Raw genomic sequence first — 22,761 nt, 5'->3', positions numbered from 1 at the left:
TATCCCCAGTTGGCTTTTTCCTAACATTTCTCTTAAACTCATTCTTCCTTGGTCCTACCTTGGATACATGAGAAGCCATATGTGCACTCTGCACCTTCTCCCCTTTTAACCTCTCTTCTTCTTCAACACACTTGGACATGAGTTCATTAAATGTCCATTCATCATTATGTGTGTTGTAAGAGATTTTGAAAGGTCCGTATTCTAAGAGTAAGGACATTAAAACTAAATGCACGAGGAAAGAATCAGAGATGGTGAGCTTCATGTCATTCAACTGAGACGCTATGTTTCTCATTTCCAAAATATGTTGGCAAATATTTCCCCCTCTAGAACATTTCATAGTTATAAGTTTTGACATTAAGATACTGGCTCTGACCTTATTTGAACCCACAAACTGTGCCTCAATGGCATTCATGAATTCCCTCACTATTCTGCATTGTAGGATAACACTGCGAATATTTTTAGCTACTTTAGATTACAAAAGCAACAAGCTAAGCCTATTCGAGCGCTCCCACTTCTCAAAAGCAATCTTTTGATCAACAATGCTTTGATCAGTGAGGGCAGCGGGTTCATCTATCTTTAGGGCCAGATCTAAATCCATATACCCTAATGTAAAAAGAACAGTTTCTTTTCAATCACTAAAGTTAGATCCATCAAGAAAATGTATAGAGCTTGAACCATCTAAAATCACACAACTAGAAACTGCATGACAAAAGGCACGTATTAAGAATCATTCGTACGAGACTAAAACTTTAATGGAAAAAGCAAAAGAATAAAGGCTCTTAATATGCTTATTTTCAAGCGAGTGAATGGGGTCATTGGAGTCTTACTTTGGTAAGAGCTTCGACACTCAAAACCACTTCGCCTACCGACCATATTTTGTAAAACTAAGGTTCTTGTGAAGTTAGACCATTAACACAAGGTACTTTTGGATACACATGTATGATATATCTTGACACACCCAGTAAAATAATATTTTTGTATCATTTTTACATAAAAATTTTGCGGGCCTTAATTGGAACTCAGGTCAGGATCATGTCTGGTATACAATTTTACAAACTATACCCGGGTCCATGTATTAATCAAACCTTTGGGTTCGGACCCGAGTCTTAATCTTGTCTTCTTATTTGTCACCATACTAGGACTCTATAGGGTTTGGTCTGGGTAAACCCGATCCGTTGACACCCCTAAGTAAGACTTTGGAAGTGTATTATGAACTGCGGAAATTACAAAGTAAGGATAGAGATAGACTAGGAAAATAAAAGACTAGGATAGAGTTTAGCAACTATAAACTCATGATAGAATACCACAGATCATCATCCTCTATCTTCTGATATTATCTGCTCTCTAAAAGTCCGTACACATATGATGGGCTGGGCCGTTGGTACCAGACTGCACACATTTTGATGGGTTGTGGATTACGATGGATCTGATTTGGTCCAGATGATTCAATATCCCAGAACTTCTAGAGTTTTAAGGTCAGTTTAAGCTGTCAAGTTTTTAGCATGCTATACCCAGCCCGAGCTAAACGCCATGCAATGGAAAGGTTATATTGTAAAGCAATGCACTAGCGAACAAAAGGGTAGACTACCTAACAAGATCACTGCAATTTTTGAAAAGAGGTGATTTTTATGCAGTGGCGCTGCATGCTTAGGATGCAACTCCAATGCTGATAACCATCCGTCTTATGATTTGTCGAGATGGACACTACACCCATTTTGACATGCCAATATTGATGGCTGCTGAACATAGTTATTGAAAGTTTCTTGCTACATGAAGAAGCTCACTTTAGATGCGAGAAACTCTTTGTTACCGTGGAAGGAGGGGGAGCTTTGGAAACCCACTTTCAAAATATGATAAACAAGATTCCCTTTTGTGAGAAGCTCGCTTCCTTTTCATTTAAAAAATTGGTTCTTTTGCATTTTGTTAATGTTTCCCTCTCACTTCTTATCACTTTCCACTACCTTACTCCTCACTTCCTACATTTGTCATATTAGAAAATTATTTTTTTTTATAACAAGCTTACATGTTGGTTTTATATCTTTTTATATTTGTCTTTAGGTCATTTATTATTTGATTTCACCCGTGCTTCATACTATTATCTATATATTTTCTTTTGATTTTTTATGTACTTGCATAATCACTTCATGACCACTTCCTGCTTCATACTACTTTTTAAAACATGCTTTTCCGCTTTTGCTTCTCAAATTCATTTTTTTTAAAAGTCAAGTTGGGGTTAGGCAAACCCCCACCAGTTACTATTCAATCGTACCATTGCGTTTTGAATCTGCAACATCCTACTGCAACACAATAATGAACAAAATATATATACCATGAAAATGGTAGAAAGTCCATACCTCACAATCCATGAAAACGATATCATAGTGTTTCTTATCATAAACTTATGATATCTCTTTATTACTATGCATCTCTTTATCATGATAATTTAACTATCGTAAAGATGCACAAACTAGTTAAAAAACATCTTAACCATTCTTGGAAGATTTCATATTAGCATCCAAGCGAACAAGAGTAGTGGTTGTTAAATGAAGCAATACAAGATTGTCATTAACAACTAAGATCTTCAGCTCATTCAGGGGTTAAACATTATTTATATTTCTTTTTACTGTGCTTTTACTAGTGTGAGACCTTGGATGTGCATTACTTGAACTAGATGCAATGTGGATTCCTGTATAAGACTTGGTGTTATGTTGTAGATCCTGTAAACTGTCAAACATCTCTATTGTTTGATGGCTCTTACTTCTTTTGCCAAAGTCATTCACAAGTCTTACTGTTGCATGCAACCGAAAACCATGTAAAGGTTTGTGAAATATAAGACCATATGAGGCATGATTGTTCTTTAAATGCTTTATATCGATGGCTAATGTATTTACACCACCAAACAACTTTACACATAGGTTCCTGAACTTGATGATTGAAGTTACTCAAAAGGGTGCACAATTCTAACATAGGTCCATATGCCATTTCAATGATAATCAACATGTTAGCAGATTTACTTTGAAAGCTCAGTTGTTGGCGATTTTCTCTATTCATGATTGAATAGGTCAAAAAATTATCTATAATATGTGATGTAGTCATAGAAAACTCTCTCTCCTTACCCTTAAAACTAGATATGCCATGGTCAATACAACTAGATATGCCAAACTTGTAGAAGTGACTTGGAAAATCTTAGACTTGATTATTTTAACAGTAGAATGCAATTTCTCTAAATGGTCTAGTGCATATACTTGTAATATAATTCCTTTTGTAACTTTGCTTTTAATTAGTAACATTGCATGGATGACTTTAAAGTTAAAATTTTCACCAAATGTTAACTCACTAACTTTTAATGGGATTTTAAAACTTAACAATGATTGATGTCCATAAGTGAAAATGGTGTTTGATTGATGTGGTTGATCTATTATGTGAACCCAAACAATTTACCATATTCTCTTTCAAATTTGGAATCAACTAAATTCCCTGAGGCCTTGATAATCATATTAAACTTTAAACAAGTTACTTTGGCACTTGGTTCTTTGTCTAAAATGCCAATATCTCCACCCATTAGATGCACATGAAACAAGAGTTAAATTTACGTTAAAATAAAATAAAAGATGCAACTATACTTTTTCATATAACAATAAGGAATGCATATATTAATTTTGTAATAAATTAAAGAAAAAAGATATGAATAAAGTGACATCCAATAAAATTTACTAATTTAAAATTTTAATTAATTTATAGAATTTTAGATAAATATAAATTGTTCACATAAATTGAAATAAGAAAATCATAAATGCACCAGCGATTGAAAATTTTGACTTATGTTGGTCTTTTGGGATTCCTTTACCTATATCATCCACTTCAACTATAATATCAATCAAATTCTATTCTTTAGAATCCTTTTCGAGAGATTGGAAGTTCACATCGGTAGTATTATTGCAACAATAGCACTTGAATGTTTGTCCATATTTATTAAGAAAGTGCATAAAGTTGTTTAAACTTATTTTCTTGGACCAAGCATGAACCACTATTTGTCCCTTCAAAGCAAGCTTGACTTCATTGCTTAATAGATAGAATAAAATTTGTTGTAATATTTTGTGATCACATTTAACATGAAAATATTTTTGAATTGAACCATCATAAGGATTCAATATCACTTATACACCCTTTTCATATGCTTAAACATAGAATATATCTACAGATTCTTCAAGGACCTGTGCTAAATCAAATTCCAACTCTTCTAATATCATCTTCCTGACTTATATTTTGCTCGTCTCAAGAACAAAATTCAATATCCCTTAACCCATATTATGCAATTGAAGATAATAATCACAACCTACTTAGTCAATATATATGTTTAAATGCGACCTAAAAACAAAGCTAAAATCATAATATCAATGTTAACTACTACTAGTCAGCTACTTCTAGTCATAGTGCAAAGAATTTACCGAGTTTGATGAGAATGATTTGATCTCCACCAAGTTTAAATGCAATTCAGATTTATGAGAAACAACAATACAATGTTCCATTAGGCCATGGATTTCTGCAAGAATAGTCCGATTATCAAGGCTAATGCTAGCAAAAATAACAATTTTGTTAATTCTCTTTCTCTCTGCTTGTATTATTGCCTCAATTTTTCTGATGTCATATATGCTAAGAATACATAGAAACATGTTATAAGAACAATAAAGGCAGATATTAGAACAGAAGGATGCCATCCTAAGTTGCTCTCTTTTAAACCATGATATATAACATTGTCATGAGAAAAAAACAAAAACATTAGCTATAAGTGTGGTGACTTTGAAATGGAATGAGAGCTAAAATGGAGTATCCATATGACAGAACTTAGGGTAGTGGGAGACATGCTTTCCCCATACTTCACCTACATATTTTCTACATTCCCTAGTTTAAAAAATGCTTCTCAATTTTTAGAAAAACATTGCTTATATGAATTCTCTAGTCTTCTAGTTTCACACTTCTCAATTTTATAAACACATCTATATGAAGGTGCATGTGGTTCCAACAACTTTAAACAATTTATATACTTGATTAAGCTTAATTTTTTATGTGAATTTTCAAAAAAGCGCTGATAATTCTGTTTACATCATTTTCAACTGTTAAGAATCTCTAGTTGTAAACATTTAATATTTGTGGTTCAGTTTAAAAGATTTGTGAAAAACAATTACACGATTAAAATCCAAGTGAGGGAACTGCTTCAATATATTTAAAGTAGTGGTGTAGTTCAACAACAATGAAATTCACAAAAAGCTTGACAACAATGCAAAATACAAGAATGAGCTTAAAAAACAACAGCTTTAACATATTTACATTGGTATAAAATCCAAGCAGCAATCAATGCCGAAAATATTTAGCACTCAAACTAGAAAAAATGTCCTTAAAATGGATCTGTGAATGATATGCCCCAGTTTGGATCTTACCTCATGAGAGAAAAATTGATAGAAATAAATAATTGGTAGTGATTTTGATCTTCTTTTGGTTACTATTCTTTTGCTTTTCTTGTCACAACGGTTTTGTTGCATGTGGTTTCTTGAGCAACTTGCACTCGTCCTCATCTCTCTAGGCTATGAACCAAGAAACCAACTGATCCGTTTAGAATTGCCCCTCATAGTGAATTGTTCCCTTGGCTAGACGGGCCCTAGGACAATTGCTTATTATGTTATTGCATTTGGTGATTGATGTTTAAATGCAAGTCCTGAGTGTGATCTTGTAGATGGTGAATGGCGTCCCAAAGTAGCACCTAAGATAAAAGCATACTTAGCAGTGAAGAGGTTTTTTCTTTGTTTTTTTATTAGGAAGCCGATATTAGGCAGACCACCACCATTACAAGATCCTAAGGATGGGCATATAACAAATGAGCTATGGTTTAAAACCGCTTCAGTGGGTTTGTCCTTCCATACTCTTATCCACACCCTTTGAATTGCTGAGAGCGAATATGTGGCTAATATAGCTACTTGATTTGCTCATGAGCTTGCAAAGAAATCTTCAGAATGAGAGCATTGTAATTGATTTGATACTGTGCCCTTCTAGTGATCTGTTAACAAGACCAACTCTGTTCATTCTGAACAATTCTAGAATGATTTTGTGGTGGCTTGGATCATGATGTTGTTCCAAATCTCCCAGTGATCTATTAACAAGATCAACTCTATTCATTCTGAACAATTCTAGAATGATTTTGCAGTGTTAATAGATTATTATCAAATGGAGTCAACTGATATTCTGTTCCTATCCTTTAGATATTAGCTCCTATCTTTTAGCTAGCTGCTGAATATTTTTTGTTGCAAGCCAAATTTATCAGATTTCTTTAACCGATTATCTCATCCCAAGCTGGCTGGATCACGATCAGGGCATTGTGTATCACTATGGATATTGGTTTTCTATTGTGTGTATCTTACTGATTTTGTAATGCATCTTATTGTTATGTACCTTTGTATTTAACATAGGCTAAGGGCCTCATATAAAAGAAGAATTTTTTTCTTGCTCTCTAAGGAGTTTTACTTTCTCACATGGTATCAGAGCTTTAGCTCTACTCCTTGTGTTTAATTCGTGTTCAACATGAGTGCTGAAGATAGTTTAGAAGGAGCAGACTAAAGATGCACACTATCTCATTCCAATGGTGGCGGTTCTCGTATTGAGTCTAATTTCGATTTCATCGATAACCCGTATTTTCTCTATCACTCCGACAACCCTGGACAAGTGCTTGTGTCGAGTCCTCTTGTTGGAGGCAATTATCCTTCATGGTGTCATGCCATGACTGCAGCTCTCTCTGCCAAAAATAAACTCTGTTTTGTCGATGAGAGTAGGAAGAAACCAGAGGTATCTTCCACCAACTATACAGCATGGATACGTTGCAACAACATGGTTTTATCATGGGTGTTGAATTCCTTATCAAAGGAACTTTTTGAAAGTGTTATCTATGGCGAATCTGCTACTGAGATTTGGCAAGATCTGCATGAGCGATTCTGACAAACAAATGGTCCATGTATTTTCTATATTCAAAGGGCCATTGTTACGCTCAAACAAGAAAATCAATTGGTGGCTACTTATTATACCAAAATGAAGACTTACTGGGATGAACTATCCGTACACATCACCCTACCAGGTTATAATTGTGGAATGGCTAAGGTTTTTAGTGACTTCCAACAACAAGATAGACTCATTCAATTTCTCATGGGTTTGAATGAGTGCTATGTTGCAGTTCGAAGTCAACTCCTCATAATGGATCCTCTACCAAGTATAAACAAGACATATAATCTTTTGTTGCAAGAAGAGAGACAAAGGGATCTACGCATCGAGCCTAATCTTGAACATAATGTGGCAGCTACTGTTGACTCCAATCGTACTCCACGTCAACAGAAAGATGGTCGATTCAAAGGAAAGGGATACCGAGAACGTCCCAAATGCGATCATTGTGGGAAACACGGACATACAAAGGACCATTGTTTTATATTACATGGCTATCTGCCTAGGCATCCAAGTGCCAATTAGGTTCAAGTTGAGAATGCATCTAGTAGCATACCACAATTGTGCAAGGAACATGTGAACCAACTATTATCTCTACTTCCTCAAAATAACCCTCATCCTATTGCAAATATGTCAGGTATTCTTCATTCAAAAAATTTCAGTCTTTGGATTCTTGATACCGGTGCCACACATCATATTTGTTGTTCTTTATCTGTGCTTAATACCTTCTCACCTAACACTTTCATTAAACCGTTAAAATTACCCGATGAAAGTTTTTCTTCAATCACTCATGTTGGTAAAGCCTTGATTTTACCAAATATCCAACTCCAAGAAGTACTTTATGCTTCATCATTCAAATTCAATCTTATCTCTATTCACAAACTCACTCAATCCTTAAATTGTGATGTTTTGTTCTCTCACAATCAATGTTTTATACAGAATCAACAATCAAAGAGGAGGATTGGTGTGACTAAGATGCATGGAGGGCTATATTATCTTGAAGGAGATCAAAACAAAGTTGTTGCTAATGTCATCAATAAAGATGTCAAGTTTGATTTGTGGCATTGAAGATTAAGACACCCAAGTTATCAACATCTAGAAATTTGGTCTAATAATAGTAGTTTTATGCACTTGAATATATGTTTGCATTTTGGCAAAACATACTTGTTTACCTTTTACTCCAAGTAGTGTTTAATCTACTACTACCAATTTTCAATTAGTGCATTTTGATATATGGGGAGGATATCACACACCTTTCCTCACTGGTGCTTACTATTTTCTCACCATCGTTGATGACTATAGTAGGCGACTTGAACATATTTAATGAGATATAATCTCAAGCAAAGGAACTTTTGCAAAACTTTGTTTGAATGGTGCATCGACAATTTGAAATTCCAATTAAACAAATTCGATACGCTAATGGATCCAAATTCTTTTCCAATGAAGTTCAAAATTTTCTTCATGATCAAGGAATTTTACACCAACATAGCTGTGTGGGAGCACCCCAACAAAACAGGGTTGTGAAACAGAAACATCGACATCTTCTTGAGATGGCTTGAGTGCTCTGATTCCAATCTCACCTTCCTCTTGAATTCTGGGGGGAGTGCATCCTCACATCAGCTTATCTTATCAACCGTGTGCCCACTTTAAGTATTGATTCTCAACTTCATCTCACACCATATGATGTGCTCTATAATGCCAAGCCTAAGTACAAGCACCTCCGTGTTTTTGGATGTTTGTGTTATGCATACAATATCAATCACAAACATAAGTTTGAAAATAGAGCTCAAAAATATGTTTTTGTTGGATACCCTTTTGGACAAAAGGGTTATAAAGTTTATGATCTCAAATCCAAAAATCTATTTACCAGTCGAGATGTCACCTTTTATGAAAATATTTTTCCTTTTAAAAGTATTGTTCCTACTGGTCCAAGTCATCATGTTCTTTCTAATCCTGTTCATGAGGATGGTGATCTTCATCCACTTCATGAACTTCATGAACTTCATGAACTAGAGGACACCAATACACCTGTCGATGTGCCAAACAATGATGAACATCATGATGAGATTCTTGATCCTCCCCTTAGACGATCAATTCAGACTCGACATGATCCGATGTACCTTCAAGATTATGAATGCCCGTACAATGCATTGTATGCACACACATCCTCCTCAATAGGTTCTACATATCCTCTCAGCAAATATCTCTCATTTTTAAAATATTCTAAGTCTCATTTAGCTTTTCTTGTTTCCATTTTCTCTCATCATGAATCACCTTCATATCAAATAGCCATGCATGATAAAAATTGGCGCCTTGCCATGGACAATGAAATTAAGGCTCTAGAAGCAAACAAAACTTGAACCATTGTCACTTTGCCACCTGAGAAGAAAGCCATTGGGTCAAAATGGATGTTTAAGATCAAGTATAATGTCGATGGAAGTATCGAGCGCTGTAAGGCACGACTCGTGGCAAAAAGATATACTCAATTAGAGGGATTTGATTATCATGACACTTTTGCGCCCGTCGCCAAACTTGTTACCATGTGGGTTCTTCTATCTCTATCTGCCTTTTATAATTGGCATGTACACCAGTTTGATGCCAACAATGCTTTTCTGCATGGTAATCTTGATGAAGAAATTTAGATGCATCTTTCCTTGGGTTATCCATCAAAGGGAGAGAACCAATCTTGTCATCTACACAAGTCCCTTTATGGACTTAAATAGGCCTCTCGACAATGGTTCACAAAATTTTCCATGGCCTTAAAACAAGATGGTTTCAAACAATGTCTGACAGACTATTCATTGTTCACTCAAATTCAAGGAGACCGTCGAACTTACATACTTGTTTATGTAGATGATGTTCTTGTTACAAAAAATGATCCCGATGTCATCGTTATGATCAAGGACTCTTTGAATCGGCAATTTCATATTAAGGACCTCGGCCAAATTAAATATTTTCTTGGCATTGAAGTTGCCCGATCAAAACAAGGTATTTTCTTAAATCAACAAAAATACATCTTGGATCTACTTAAAGATGCTAGTTATTTGGGAACTAAACCTAGTTCTATTCTTATGGAGCCTCTCATCAAGCTTGATCACACAGGTGAACTTCTCAAAGATCCTGCCAAATATAGATGGCTCATCGGGAGACTTATATATCTCACTATAACGCAGCCAAACATTACCTTTTTTGTTCATATGCTAAGCCAGTTTATGCATGCACCATGTTTGCCTCATTGGGATGTAGCCCTAAAATTGTTACGATACTTGAAGCAAATGCCCAATTATGGGATTCTTCTTCATGCTCAAAATAATATACAACTATCGTGTTTTTCAGATTTGGATTGGGCAAGTTGTCCATTTAGCAGACGGTCCACTACCGGGTTTTGTATTCTTTTAGGCAAGAATCCAATATCTTGGAAAACTAAGAAGCAGCCAACAATTGCTCGATAATCTTTCGAAACTAAGTATAGATCCATGGCGGCTGCTGCAACTGAGATAACTTGGTTTAAGTCTCTTTTTGACGAGATGAGGATTGATTGTTTAAAACCAGTGCATCTATATTGTGACAATCAATTAGCTATTCATATAGCTGAAAATTTGGTTTTTCATGAACGCACTAAGCACATTGAGTTGGATTGTCATTTTGTGCGTGAGAAAATTCAACAAGGTCTTATTTTGCCGAAATACATTCCCAGTGATAAACAACCGGCTGATGTTCTTACAAAAGCCCCTTGGACCCGCTTCGTTCCATTTTCTCACACGCAAGTTGGGCATGTTCGAGCCCCATGCTCTAACTTGAGGGGGCATGTTAATGGATTATTATCAAATAGAGTCAGCTGATATTCTGTTCCTATCCTTTAGATATCAGCTCCTATCTTTTAGCTAGCTGCTGAATATTTTTTGTTGCAAGCCAAATTTATTGGATTCCTTTAACCCATGATCTCATCCTAAGCTGGCTGGATCACGATCAGGGCATTGCGTATCACTATAGATATTGGCATTGCGTATCACTGTTGTGTACCTTTGTATTTAACATAAGCTAAGGGCCTCATGTAAGAGAAGAATTTTTCCTTGCTTTCCAAGGAGTTTTGCTTTCTCACATGCGGTGCCTTTGATGGGGATGTTGTTCCAAATCTTCAATTCATTCTTAAGTGAATTCCAATCTTTGGTGATATATTGACCTGTATGTTTGTGGGCTGCAAATACAACTTGCTAGCGAGGTTGGCAAGCACTATATGCCGAGATTGAAAGCTATTGGCCTTCCACTGGAGGAAACCATCGGTTGTCATAATGCTAGGAATTGGTGTTAAATTAGCCAACAACGTCTGTTTGCACCAATTCAGCAAATGGCTATGAAGACCGCCAACCTGTGTCCCAAAGTATTGAGCAACTCTTCTCCATGTGTCACCAATTTACTAGATGCTATTGTCAGTGTCAGCATCTGGGTAACACATGTAATCTGCCCTGTTTCAAAATCCGAACTTTCATCCCCGCATCCATCCCCGCACGGGGATGGATTTTAACCTCCACCCCAGCCTCCATCCTCGTTTCATGTCCTCCATCCCTGGTCCAAATGGGGGTGAGGCGGGCCCCTGCTTCCCCTCGGTCTATAGTCATTCCTTAAAGGATTGGGGACGGGGCGGGGCGGGGAAAGGCGGGGACGGGGAAAGCATGAGTCCATCCTCGCCTCCATCCCCGCACGGGGATAGATTTTAACCTTCATCCCCGACTCCATCCCCATTTCATGCCCTTCATCCCCGGTCCAAATGGGGCAAGGCGGGGCGGGCCCCGTTGCCCCCCGGTCCACTGTCATCCCTACCCAGTGGTGTGTTGAATAATAACTGGTGGAGGTCTGCCTAGCCATATCTTGGTAACACATATAACAACAATTGGCGACCAAAAGATTTGAAAACGATCTTCGGTTGAAAGAACCCCAAGGCTCGTTATAAAGTTCTGCCCGGGGTCTGTGACCTGGTACCCAAACACCAAGAAATATCGGGCCTTGTTCCACAATAATATAGCTATGTTACAGTGAGACAGCCATTTCGTGGGTCATGGGTGACATGAGTCCGACATTGTATGACATTCTGACACGACTCTAACATGTATGGATACTATTTATTTATTTTTCGTAGCTTTAAAAGCTTTTGAACAATAGGCTAATAAAAATACGTTTTTTCATATTAAAATACTAAAAAAAGAGCTTTTATTGATTAAAAGAAACCATGTCCGCGTGTTTTATTTTTCAAATTTCAAACTCACAAGTTGAACTTGAATTGGTACGTATCTTGTGTGTCTTTGTGATATAGGAATATAGTAAACTCTCCAAATACCCATGGTGACAAATGTCGTGAGATTTATGAAAATCTTGCGATAATATCATGAGAAATTGCCTGAAAGTTTAAAACGGCAATTTCTTGTGAGATTTTCAAAATATCGCGAGATTTATGTAAAAACATAAATACTGTAATTTAAAAGCAATATTTACATTTTAAACAGCTGTTTATCGTTAAAAACAGTGTATTTTTATTTTTAAATAATTTTTATTAATATTTTCTTAAAAAATAAATTTTATATTTTTAAATTTATTTTTTATTGCCGAGATTTTGCCAAAAAATGCAAGATTTATGAAAATTTTTCAAATTCTCTCAAGTTTCTTAAAAACCTAATGTTTGTCACTATGCATCTACCTCACATTTACTATTTTAATGAGAAATTACCCAAGAATGACGTATCAGGTGTCGTAGCTATTCACCGTAACTTTTGGTTTTTGAGAAAGTAAGCCTCCAATTATATAGTAAGACTTTGAAAGTGTAACTCCACTTGTTTGGCAGGAGCTGTCAGTGCACGTCACCTTGTGTGAGGACGTTGGAAATTCAAAACCCAGTAGTAGTACATTGTATAACAACCGGTGGGGGTCTGCCTAACCCCCAGCTTGCCTTAAAAAAAAAAAAAGACTTTGGAAGTGTATTATGAACTGCAGCAGGAAATTACAAGGTAAGGATAGAGTTACAACAGGAAAGTACAAGGTAAGTATAGAGTTACAACAGGAAAGTACAAGATTAGGATAGAGTTTAGCAACTACAAGCTCAGGATAGAGTACAACAGATCATCATCTCTATCTTCCTTATCTGCTCTCTAAATGGGTGTACACATTTGATGGGCTGGGCCGCTGGGTATCAGACTGCACCCATTTTGATGGGATGTGGATCACGACGGATCTGATTTGGTCCTGCAGGTGGTTCAATATTCCAGAAAGTTTTAATTTGAGTTTTAAGGTCGGTTTAAGCTGTTAAGTTTTTAACATGCTATACCCAGCCCAAGGTGAAAGCCATGCAATGAAAAGGATATATCGTCAAGCAATGCACCAACGATCAAAAGGGTAGACTACCCAACAAGAGCACTGCAATTTTTGAAAGAGGTCATTTTTTTATGCGGCAGCGCTGCATGCTTAGCATGCAGCTCAACTGCTGATAATCATCCGCCTCATGATTTGTCGAGATGGACACCATACAGATGGCTGCCGAACATATTTATAAGGAGCTTCTTGCTACATGGAGAAGCTCGCTTCGGAAGCAGGAAACTCTTCACTTCCTCGAAAGGAGGGGAAGCTTTGGAAAACCTGCTTCCAAAATATGGGAAACTCAATTCCTTTTTGTGGGAAGCTGGCTTCCTCTTTGTTTAAGAAATCAATTTTTTTGGGCTTCATTAATGTTACCCTCTCGTTTCTTGTCCTTCCAAAAACTAGTTTTGAACCCATTACCCAATTTTACATAAAAGAACTCTAAAAATAACATAATCAACTTAGCCCACCCCTTCCAAATACCAAAACCATTAACCCACTTAGAGCCACCCATCCATGCCCAAGGCCAGCCCTTCAAATGCTTTTAATTAGTAAGGAGGCATATGAGTGAAATTCTTGAAGAAAGGCAGTATAGGTCATTCTTGCATACATCTCAAAATGCTTTAAAGAACTCAATTGGAAATCCATCCGGACCCGCCACTTTGCCTGTAGGCAGTAAAAGACGAATCTCCTTCAAGGCAAACGACATACTGAGTAAGGCTTGTTGATCATCATTTAGGGCCTTTAACACCAATTGGTCAAGGTCAAGTGTGATTGTTGATACACAACTATATCTTTCCTTCAATATGCTAGAGAAGTGTAGTAATAGTAGTGAGTTACCTTGAAGATGCAAATTTTCATGAGTGACATATGCAAATCTTTTATTGGATGCATATGAATGAAAGTATCTTGTATTTTGATCCCCATCCTTAAGCCAAAAGACCCTTGCACACTGCCCCCATCTAATTTCATGCCTTATGCGCCACTCCTCCAACAAGGAAGCAATACAGACGTGCTCTACGACAAGGATTGAAGCTTGAGATGGATTTTCTGTATTGGCCATGGAGATTTGAAGTGCAGCTAATTGTATGTATTTGAATTTGGCTTAACCTTGCTCTTTTATCCAAGCAATGATACCCCTTCTCACATAGCCAATTCTTTTGAGAATGCACTGAGCAGCCCATTTTCCTTCATGGTCCTCCCCCCACCAAGAGGAAATCATGTCAATAAGTCCTGGTTCACGAAGCCACCAAAGCTCAAATCTATATAGGTTTTTTCGGGTTGATCATCCATTATTCCACTTCAATATGATGGGGGTATGATATAAAATTGTGAAGTTACCAATACAAGAATGCACATCTTGTGAGTAGTTGAGGAAGTCTTTAGAGAGCAAAAAACGATGGGAACATTGCTTGTTTGTCCATGTGAATGAAATGCCTCCCATGTTGATTGCATGAAGATCATTGGCAACAATAAACTCATTAATTTTCCTTGTAAATATAGATGAGAGATGCATCCGATTTGAGTCCCCACTTGACAAAATAGCATTGAAATCACCTCCAATAACCCAAGGTAGGGTAGATTGAAGTGCTAGGCTGTCAAACTCCACCCGTGCTTCATATTGTTCTCTATTTATTTTCTTTTGATTTTTTATGTACTTGCAGAATCGCTTCATGACCGCATCCTGCTTCCCGCTTCCCGTTTCATACTACTTTTTAACACTCGCTTACCCGCTTTTTCTTCACGCATCACTTCTCTTCTCGCATAAATTTTGTTTCCTAAAAACTAAGACGCTGAATGGCCAGGATGCAGTGACGCTGCATAAAATGTGAAGTCTTAGAAACATAATGTGCTGCTAATAGATTCAACAGCAGCATGCAACTCAACGTTCAAATTTACAGTCTTGGAATCTTGTTTCTTGTTAAACTCCTGGCTTTGCTTTGATCATGGATGACAAGCAATTTATATTTTACTCGGCCACTTTAGGGATAAACGTATAACAATCAAAAGTGGGAAAGCTAAGTAGGTCTGGGAGCACAAAATTTTTAGTTCAAGGCAAGGATTTGTTGACAGGAAATGTTGGCATCTAGAGATTTGGCAAATCTGCTCTTTATTTTTTTTGTCAAATGGAACAAATAAGAACTTTAGGGGAACGACAAATCCAAAACCTTGAATCTTCTTGGGAGTACATGTTACACTTGAATCCCAATGGATCCCAGTGTTTATATACTCAAAGTACTTAAAAAAAAAAAAACTCATCATATCATTGTGCTTTTTGTCTCACATCTAACGTTTAAAATGAAAGAAGAAATCTACACTTATAAGAGCACAAATGACAAATTTTTAATGATCAATATATTAAATGTAATGATACAAAAACAAGAATCATGTGGCTGGCATAGTCTTTAGCTATAAGCTGGTTCAAGAGAAGAAATGCTTCAATTACAAATGCACCATTTTGTATTTTTACAAGAAATGATAAATACTAACACTAACTTAAGTCACTATCTTTCCATCACTTTTTGAACCCATATTTCTTTCATTCACAGAATGGGTCAGTTTTTTGTATTACCCAAATCGACAATAGGGGCACCCAACTTTGTCTTTCTACTGCTACATGCATTCCTTGCAATAGTAAATGCCACCACAAATCACGGACCTTACTTGGAAAGAACCATAGTTACATTCATCACAAACATGAAGTAATGTACACGAACTCGCATCTGAATCACAAAATCACACTTCTTGCACAATCAGCCAACTGGATACTCAGCTGCTTCCTCCATTTATAAGATCAGGTGATTCGTGATTTCTCACAGTGCATTGTTCTTAGCAAATCCCTAAAACAGAGTTGCAGAGTATTAGTCACAGGATGAGTAGCATTTCGAAAGGCCCCTATACCAACACTAATGGACTGTTAATTTGGCAACCTACATGAAGAAATTTAAGCATTATAATAAGAAAAAACAACAAAGCTCCCTTTGTTTTCATGCTAAATTTTATGAAATAAGCAAGCAAAACATTGTTGGGCATCTCATCCAGCCATTCAAATTAATGGGTAGTGTTCCATGTAGCCACACTTGTATCCATGCAATGTAGGATGCAAGGCAGTTATCTAGGGCATCAATTGGAGTTAGGGCACCAATATAAGCCAATAGAATTGGCATTTGACAAACAAATCACGACATAACGACTTCTTGTCATTATCGGCAGGAGATCTAGTCATCGGAAAACCTTATCCATGGACAGTTTGGTGGTTTTCCATGATTGGTCATGGAGAGAGAGAGAGAGAGAGAGAGAGAGACCATTATTTGCTATAAGGTGTCAGTCACGTAGAACCTTCTGGATCGCATCAAGAAGTTGGTTTTCAGCAACAGGTTTCACCAAATGGAGGTCCATCCCAGATTGGAGGGACTTAGATGTCTCTTCTGCCATTGCATGGGCTGTTAGAGCTATGATTGGGATGTGCACATCACCATAACGCTTTTCTTCTTCACGTATCTTTCTTGTGGCTTCATATCCATTCATTACAGGCATCTAACAAGCAAACATAAACATTAGAAATATAAAGATGCAAGTATTCTTACTTTCGGACTATATCTTTCATTAGTTATACAAATATGGCAAGAAGTGTAAGGAATTATAAACATAAAAGTACATTAATTGTGAAGTAGAAAAAGCAAAACTTAAGAAAGGTGATAGAATGTGCATACACTTTGACACAAATAAGCACCACATCACATACTACTTCCCAATTAATATACTTTTATTTTTATAATTCCTTAACAAATAAAATTCCAAAGATCTAATAATCATATATGCAAAACCAACAACAATAAACCGAATATCACTAACAAAGTATGACAACATATAAAGTTCATGATAGATGAACGTAAACAACAGAATAACAAATTAAATATGCTATGTAAAATGTTAAAAAGTCCATACCTCACAATCCATGAGAATAATATCATAGTGCTTATTCTCATAAACTTCTGATATCTCTTCGTTACTATGTTTCTCTTCATCATGATGATTTAACCATCTTAAAGATGCACAAACTAGATAAAAAGCATCTTCACCATTCTTGGAAGATTCTACAGTAGCACCCAAGCGAACAAGAGTGGTTGTCGTTAAACGAAGCAATACAAGATTGTCATCAACAACTAAAATGCTCAGGCCATTCAAAGGTTTACCATTATTTATATTTCTTTCAATTGTACTTTTACTAGTGTGAGACCTTAGATGTGCATTACTTGAACTAGATGCAATGTGCATCTCTTTATAAGACTTGGTGCTATGTTGTGGATCCTGTAAACTGTCAAACGTCTCTATTGTTTGATGTCTCTTACTTCTTTTGCCAAAATCATTCACAAGTCTTACTGCTGCATACAACCGAGAACCATGTAAAGGTTTGCGAAATATAAGATCATATGGGGCTTGGCTATTTTTTAAATGCTCTATATCCATGGCTAGTGTATTTACACCAGCCAGCCAAACAACTTTACACCTAGATTTCTGAACTTGCTGAATGAAGTTACTCAAAATTGTGCACAATTCTAACATAGGTCCACACGCCATTTCAATGATAATCAACATGTTAGCAGATTTACTTTGAAAGCTCAATCGCTGACGATTTCCCCTATTTGTGATTGAAGAGGCCAAACAATCATCCATAATGTGTGATGTAGTCATAGAAAACTCCCGCTCCTTACCCTTAGAACTAGTTGCGCTATAGTCAATGCGACTAGATCCACCAAACTCAATGCGACAACTATCATTGCAAACAACATCAGAACTTGTGGAACTGACTTGGCAAATCTTAGGCTTGATTATTTCAAGAGTAGAATGCAGTTTCTCCCAGTGGTCTAGTGCGTATACTTGTAAACCATGTTCCTCCATCCACTTCTGTACAATTCTTTTTCTAGCTTCTCCTTTAATTAGTAATATTGCATGGATGGTTTGAAGATCAAAATTTCCGCCTAGTGTTAACTCACTAACTTTTGATGGGATTCGAAAACTTAACAATGACTGATGTCCATCAGTGAAAAGGGTGTTTTGTTGATGTGGTTGATCTATTATGTGAACCCCAAGCAATTTATCATCTTCTCTTTCAAACTTGGAATCAACTAAATTCTCTGAGGCCTTGATGATCATATTAAACCTGAAACAAGTTCCTTTGCCACTTGGTTCTTTGTCTATAATGCTAATCTCTCCACCCATTAAACGCACCTGAAACAAGAGTCAAGTTTACATTAAAATAAAATATAAGATGCATATATACTTTTTATATAGCAATAAGAAATGCACATATTAAATTTGTAATTAATTAAAGAAAAAAAGATACGAATAAAGTGACATCCAACCAAATTCATTGATTTAAAATTTTACATTAATTTATAGAGTTCTAGATAAATATAAAATGCTAATAACTTGAAATAAGAAAATCATAAACTCACCAAGGATTGAACAATTCCAAGTCCCAAACCTATGCCACCATAATTTCCGGAGTCTAGTTCTTTAACCTGAACAAAGTTCTCAAAAACTGATTTATGTTTGTCTTTTGGGATTCCTTTACCTGTATCGTCCACTTCAACTATAACTTCAATCAAAGTCTGTTCTTTGGGATCCTCTTCGAGAGATTGGAAGTCCACATCGGTAGTACTATTACAACAATACCACTTGAAAGTTTTTCCACGTTTATTAAGAGAGAATATAAAGTTCTTTGAACTTGTTTTCTTTGCCCAAGCACGAACCACTATTTGTCCCTCCAAAGTAAACTTGACTGCATTGCTTAATAGATTGCATAAAATTTGTTGGAATCTTTTGCGATCACCTTTAACATGGGAATGCTTTTGAATTGAACCATCGCAAGGATCCAATATCACTTCCACACCTTTTTCAGATGCTGAAACATAGAATATATCTATAGATTCTTCAAGAACCTGTGCTAAATCAAATTCCAACTCTTCTAATTGCATCTTTCCCGCTTCAATTTTGCTTGTGTCAAGAACAGAATTCAATATCCCTGAACCCATAATATGCAATTGAAGATAATAATCATAACCTACTAAATCAACATATACGTTCAAATGCGACCTAAAACTAAAACTAAAATCATGATATCAATGTTAACTGCTTCTAGTCATAGTGCAAAGAACTTACCAAGTAAATTTGATGAGAATGATTTAATCTCCACCAAGTTTGAATGCAATTCAGATTTATGAGAAACATCAGCAATACAATGTTCTATTAGGCCAAGGATTGCTGCAAGAATAGTTCGGATATCATGGCTAGTGCTAGCAAAAGCAACAGTCTTGTTCATGCTTTTTCTCTCTGCTTGTCTTGTTGCCTCAATTTGTCTGATTAGAGATGCACGAAGCAAAATTGTGATTCTTGATGTCCTATATGTTAAAAATACATAGAAACATGTTATAAGAACAATAAAGACAGATATTAGAACAGGTGGAAGCCATCCCAGGTTACTCTCTTTTGAACCATGATATGTAACATTGTCACGAGAAAAAACCAGTATAGACACCTGAAAAACAAAAACATTAGCTATAAGTGTGGTGACTTTGAAATTTCATCTAAGAAAAAGAAATACTTATGCATACATGAATTCATATCTATCCAGTCTACCATTGATTTTATAATAAGTAAACAACTAGAACCAAGGTTGGTACATGAAAAATAAATAATTTTCTCATATTTAAATTTAGAAAATGAAACTACATGCTTGGAGAGGTTTACTAGACTGATTACAATTGATTTTGTAATTTTATATATGATAGTCCAATATCTAATGTCTTACCTAGTTATGATAGCTCATATGCAATATATTACCCAATATGCAAATCTTGATATGCAAGTTATAAAATAAGTTTTTTGCATAAATTTAAATTGACTAATGTAGTTTACATATTAGAAAGCAAATAATGGGAAGTGAATAGGTTTGCAAAAAGATAAATAAAACTAAAAGGTTAGCATCCATGATGTGAATGAAAAATATTTACTTCACTTTTTTAATCATTATGGGACATAGGCTATACCATATTGATACAGCTATAGATACAGCGATACAACCATTTTTATGAAGTTTTCAATATGACTAGTATATAAGGGAATATGGAATCAGAGCCAAAATAGAGTGTCCATGCAACATAGAACCTATGGCAGTGGGAGACATGCTTTCTCCATTCCCCAGTTCCAAAAATGCTTTTCAAGTTTTAGAAAACATTGCTTATCTGAATCCCCTATAGTCCCCTAGTTCCACATATGCTTCTCAATTTTGTGAACATATCTATATGTAAGTTGGCTGTAGTTCCAACAACTTTAAACAAATTCTATACTTGCTTAAGTTTAAATTTACATGTGAATTTTCAAATAGGTGTTGATAACTCTGTTTACATCATTTTCAACTGCTAAGAGAATCTTCGGTTGTAAACATTTAATATCTTGAAACTCATAAAACTAATTTTCATTCTCAAAACCACGACTAAAGGTATCATCTGTTCAATTGCTTTGAGAAAAACAATTACATGATTACAATCCAAGCAAAGAAATTGCTTCAATATATTCAAAGTAGTTGTGCAGTCCAACAACAATGAAATTTACACAAAAACTTGATAATAATGCAAAATACAAGATTGAGCTTAAAAATCAACAGCTTTGACATATTTACATTGGTATAGATCTCATCCTAGAGAAAAGGACCTTCAAAGAGACAATTAAGAGTCTGATGAATGTATCATAGCAACATGGGAAAAACACAACAGAGAAATTAAAGAAATAAACTAGTAGAGGTACACATACATACCAATGGGAATCCAAAAAGCTCAAAGTGAGCACGATGAAGTGTATATCTTGCACCTTGAACATTCACATCTAAAACAGAAAATGTTTCATTTTTCATGCTTGAATTTCTGTTCTGCATATGCAGAATGTTTTCGACCTCTTTTCTAACATCTACGAAATTAGAGTTTGCTGGCTTCACTAGAAGAGGCCATTGATTGGGCAGATTATCATCATAAGAAAATTGATACTGCGGTATCAGGCCCCCATCTTTTGTGGCCAAGTACATGTCTACACCAAGCAGCTTTATGGATGATACAAAATTTGACAAAACCTTGACGGGCACTCCAAGTGAAACAACTCCTCTCTGACCTCTAGGAATTAGTCCTTTAACTGGAACAATGCAAGTGAACAAAGGATTTTTATGATAGTTCCATCCAAGCACCCATGAAGCATGACCATCTTCACTCTGCAAAGCACTACTAAACCATCTTGAAGTCCAATATGCTAGTGAATCTCTGGCAAATGTTTCTCCATATACAGTCCCTGTGGTTTCATTAACTTCTTGGTGATACCAATGATACCCATTTTTTGTTTGATTGAGATTGGTAGTGAATAATGGAAATGATATATTGGAAAACAAAGCAAAAGTCCTATTTCCTTCATTGTGGTATGAAAAGAACAGACCATCCTCTCCGAAGAATGAAACTTGTGATAGGTGGGGCACAATGGAATACAATAGGAAGAGACTAGGTGCCACCTGCAAATCATGATTTTTATGAGATTTTTTTTATGTTCTTAACTAAAACTTGAACTGATGCAAAACATAAAAACCAACTAAAATTTGAATTTATCATCTAAAAAAAAGAAAAAAAAAGAAAGTATTCTTCTCTTAAGAGACTGGTTTTAAAATCTCTCAACAGTAAGTTCAAATGTTTACAAACAAATGATAAAAACTAAATAGACAGAACAAAAATCAGTAAACTTTGTGATGTTTTTATTAAAGTTGTAAAATATGGAACTGAATTTCACATAAACGGGAAGGAAACGAACCTGATTCTCAAGAGTAGAAAATGTCCACTGTCTTCTGCTAAGAGAATAACTCAGAAATCTCGCTAAATGGATTGCTGAGACGTTTGTAGGCAGTATTGATTTTGAACCATCTTTCATTTGTGAGAGCGTCTCCAAATGAATAGCATCAAAAACCATGTTATCAGCACTCCCATCATGTTTGGACATCACGCAAAATACTGAGATGCTTATCAAAGAGAGCAACACAAACACTGAGACCTACGGTTCTCACCCATCAGAATAACAAGTAGCAGTTAGTAAGATTTGTTTATGATATGCATGGACAGAGATTAAGCAAAGGCTATGTTATTAACCAAGGTACACATGTAATGACTTAACAAAGTATGCATAAGAGCCATTAACGTATTTCTCTATCAATCTATATATACAATCTAGTCTTGCATCTTCAAACAAATCATGCATACCATTGACAACAGAAAAGAAAACATAGGGTGCACACTTTTAACGTGATGCATATAACAGGAGTCATTAGATAATCTCTTAAGAAAAGGCTCACTGTAGCTACAATACAAATAAAACAATGCATACCACCATGATAGAAAAGTCCTT

General features: G+C 35.8%; 1 protein-coding gene across 1 annotated transcript; it reads right to left on the bottom strand.

Moving 5' to 3' along the window:
* Positions 1 to 16,650: 16,650 nt before the first annotated feature.
* Positions 16,651 to 22,359, bottom strand: CKI1 (Signal transduction histidine kinase). Its single transcript, XM_090001036.1, has 7 exons — positions 22,174 to 22,359; positions 21,146 to 21,880; positions 21,011 to 21,042; positions 19,492 to 19,730; positions 18,786 to 19,354; positions 17,275 to 18,558; positions 16,651 to 16,863 (listed from the first exon to the last, which is right to left on the bottom strand). Exons 1-7 carry the CDS (start codon positions 22,357 to 22,359, stop codon positions 16,651 to 16,653), a joined length of 3,258 nt encoding a protein of 1,085 aa, XP_089857162.1.
* Positions 22,360 to 22,761: the final 402 nt, after the last annotated feature.

Source organism: Nuphar pumila, chromosome 3 (genome assembly GCF_984573655.1).
Source record: "Nuphar pumila chromosome 3, dmNupPumi1.hap1.1, whole genome shotgun sequence".
NCBI classification, from domain to species: Eukaryota; Viridiplantae; Streptophyta; class Magnoliopsida; order Nymphaeales; family Nymphaeaceae; genus Nuphar; species Nuphar pumila.
Note: the sequence above shows the minus strand (reverse complement) of the source record. Positions and strands in the feature narration are given on the sequence as shown.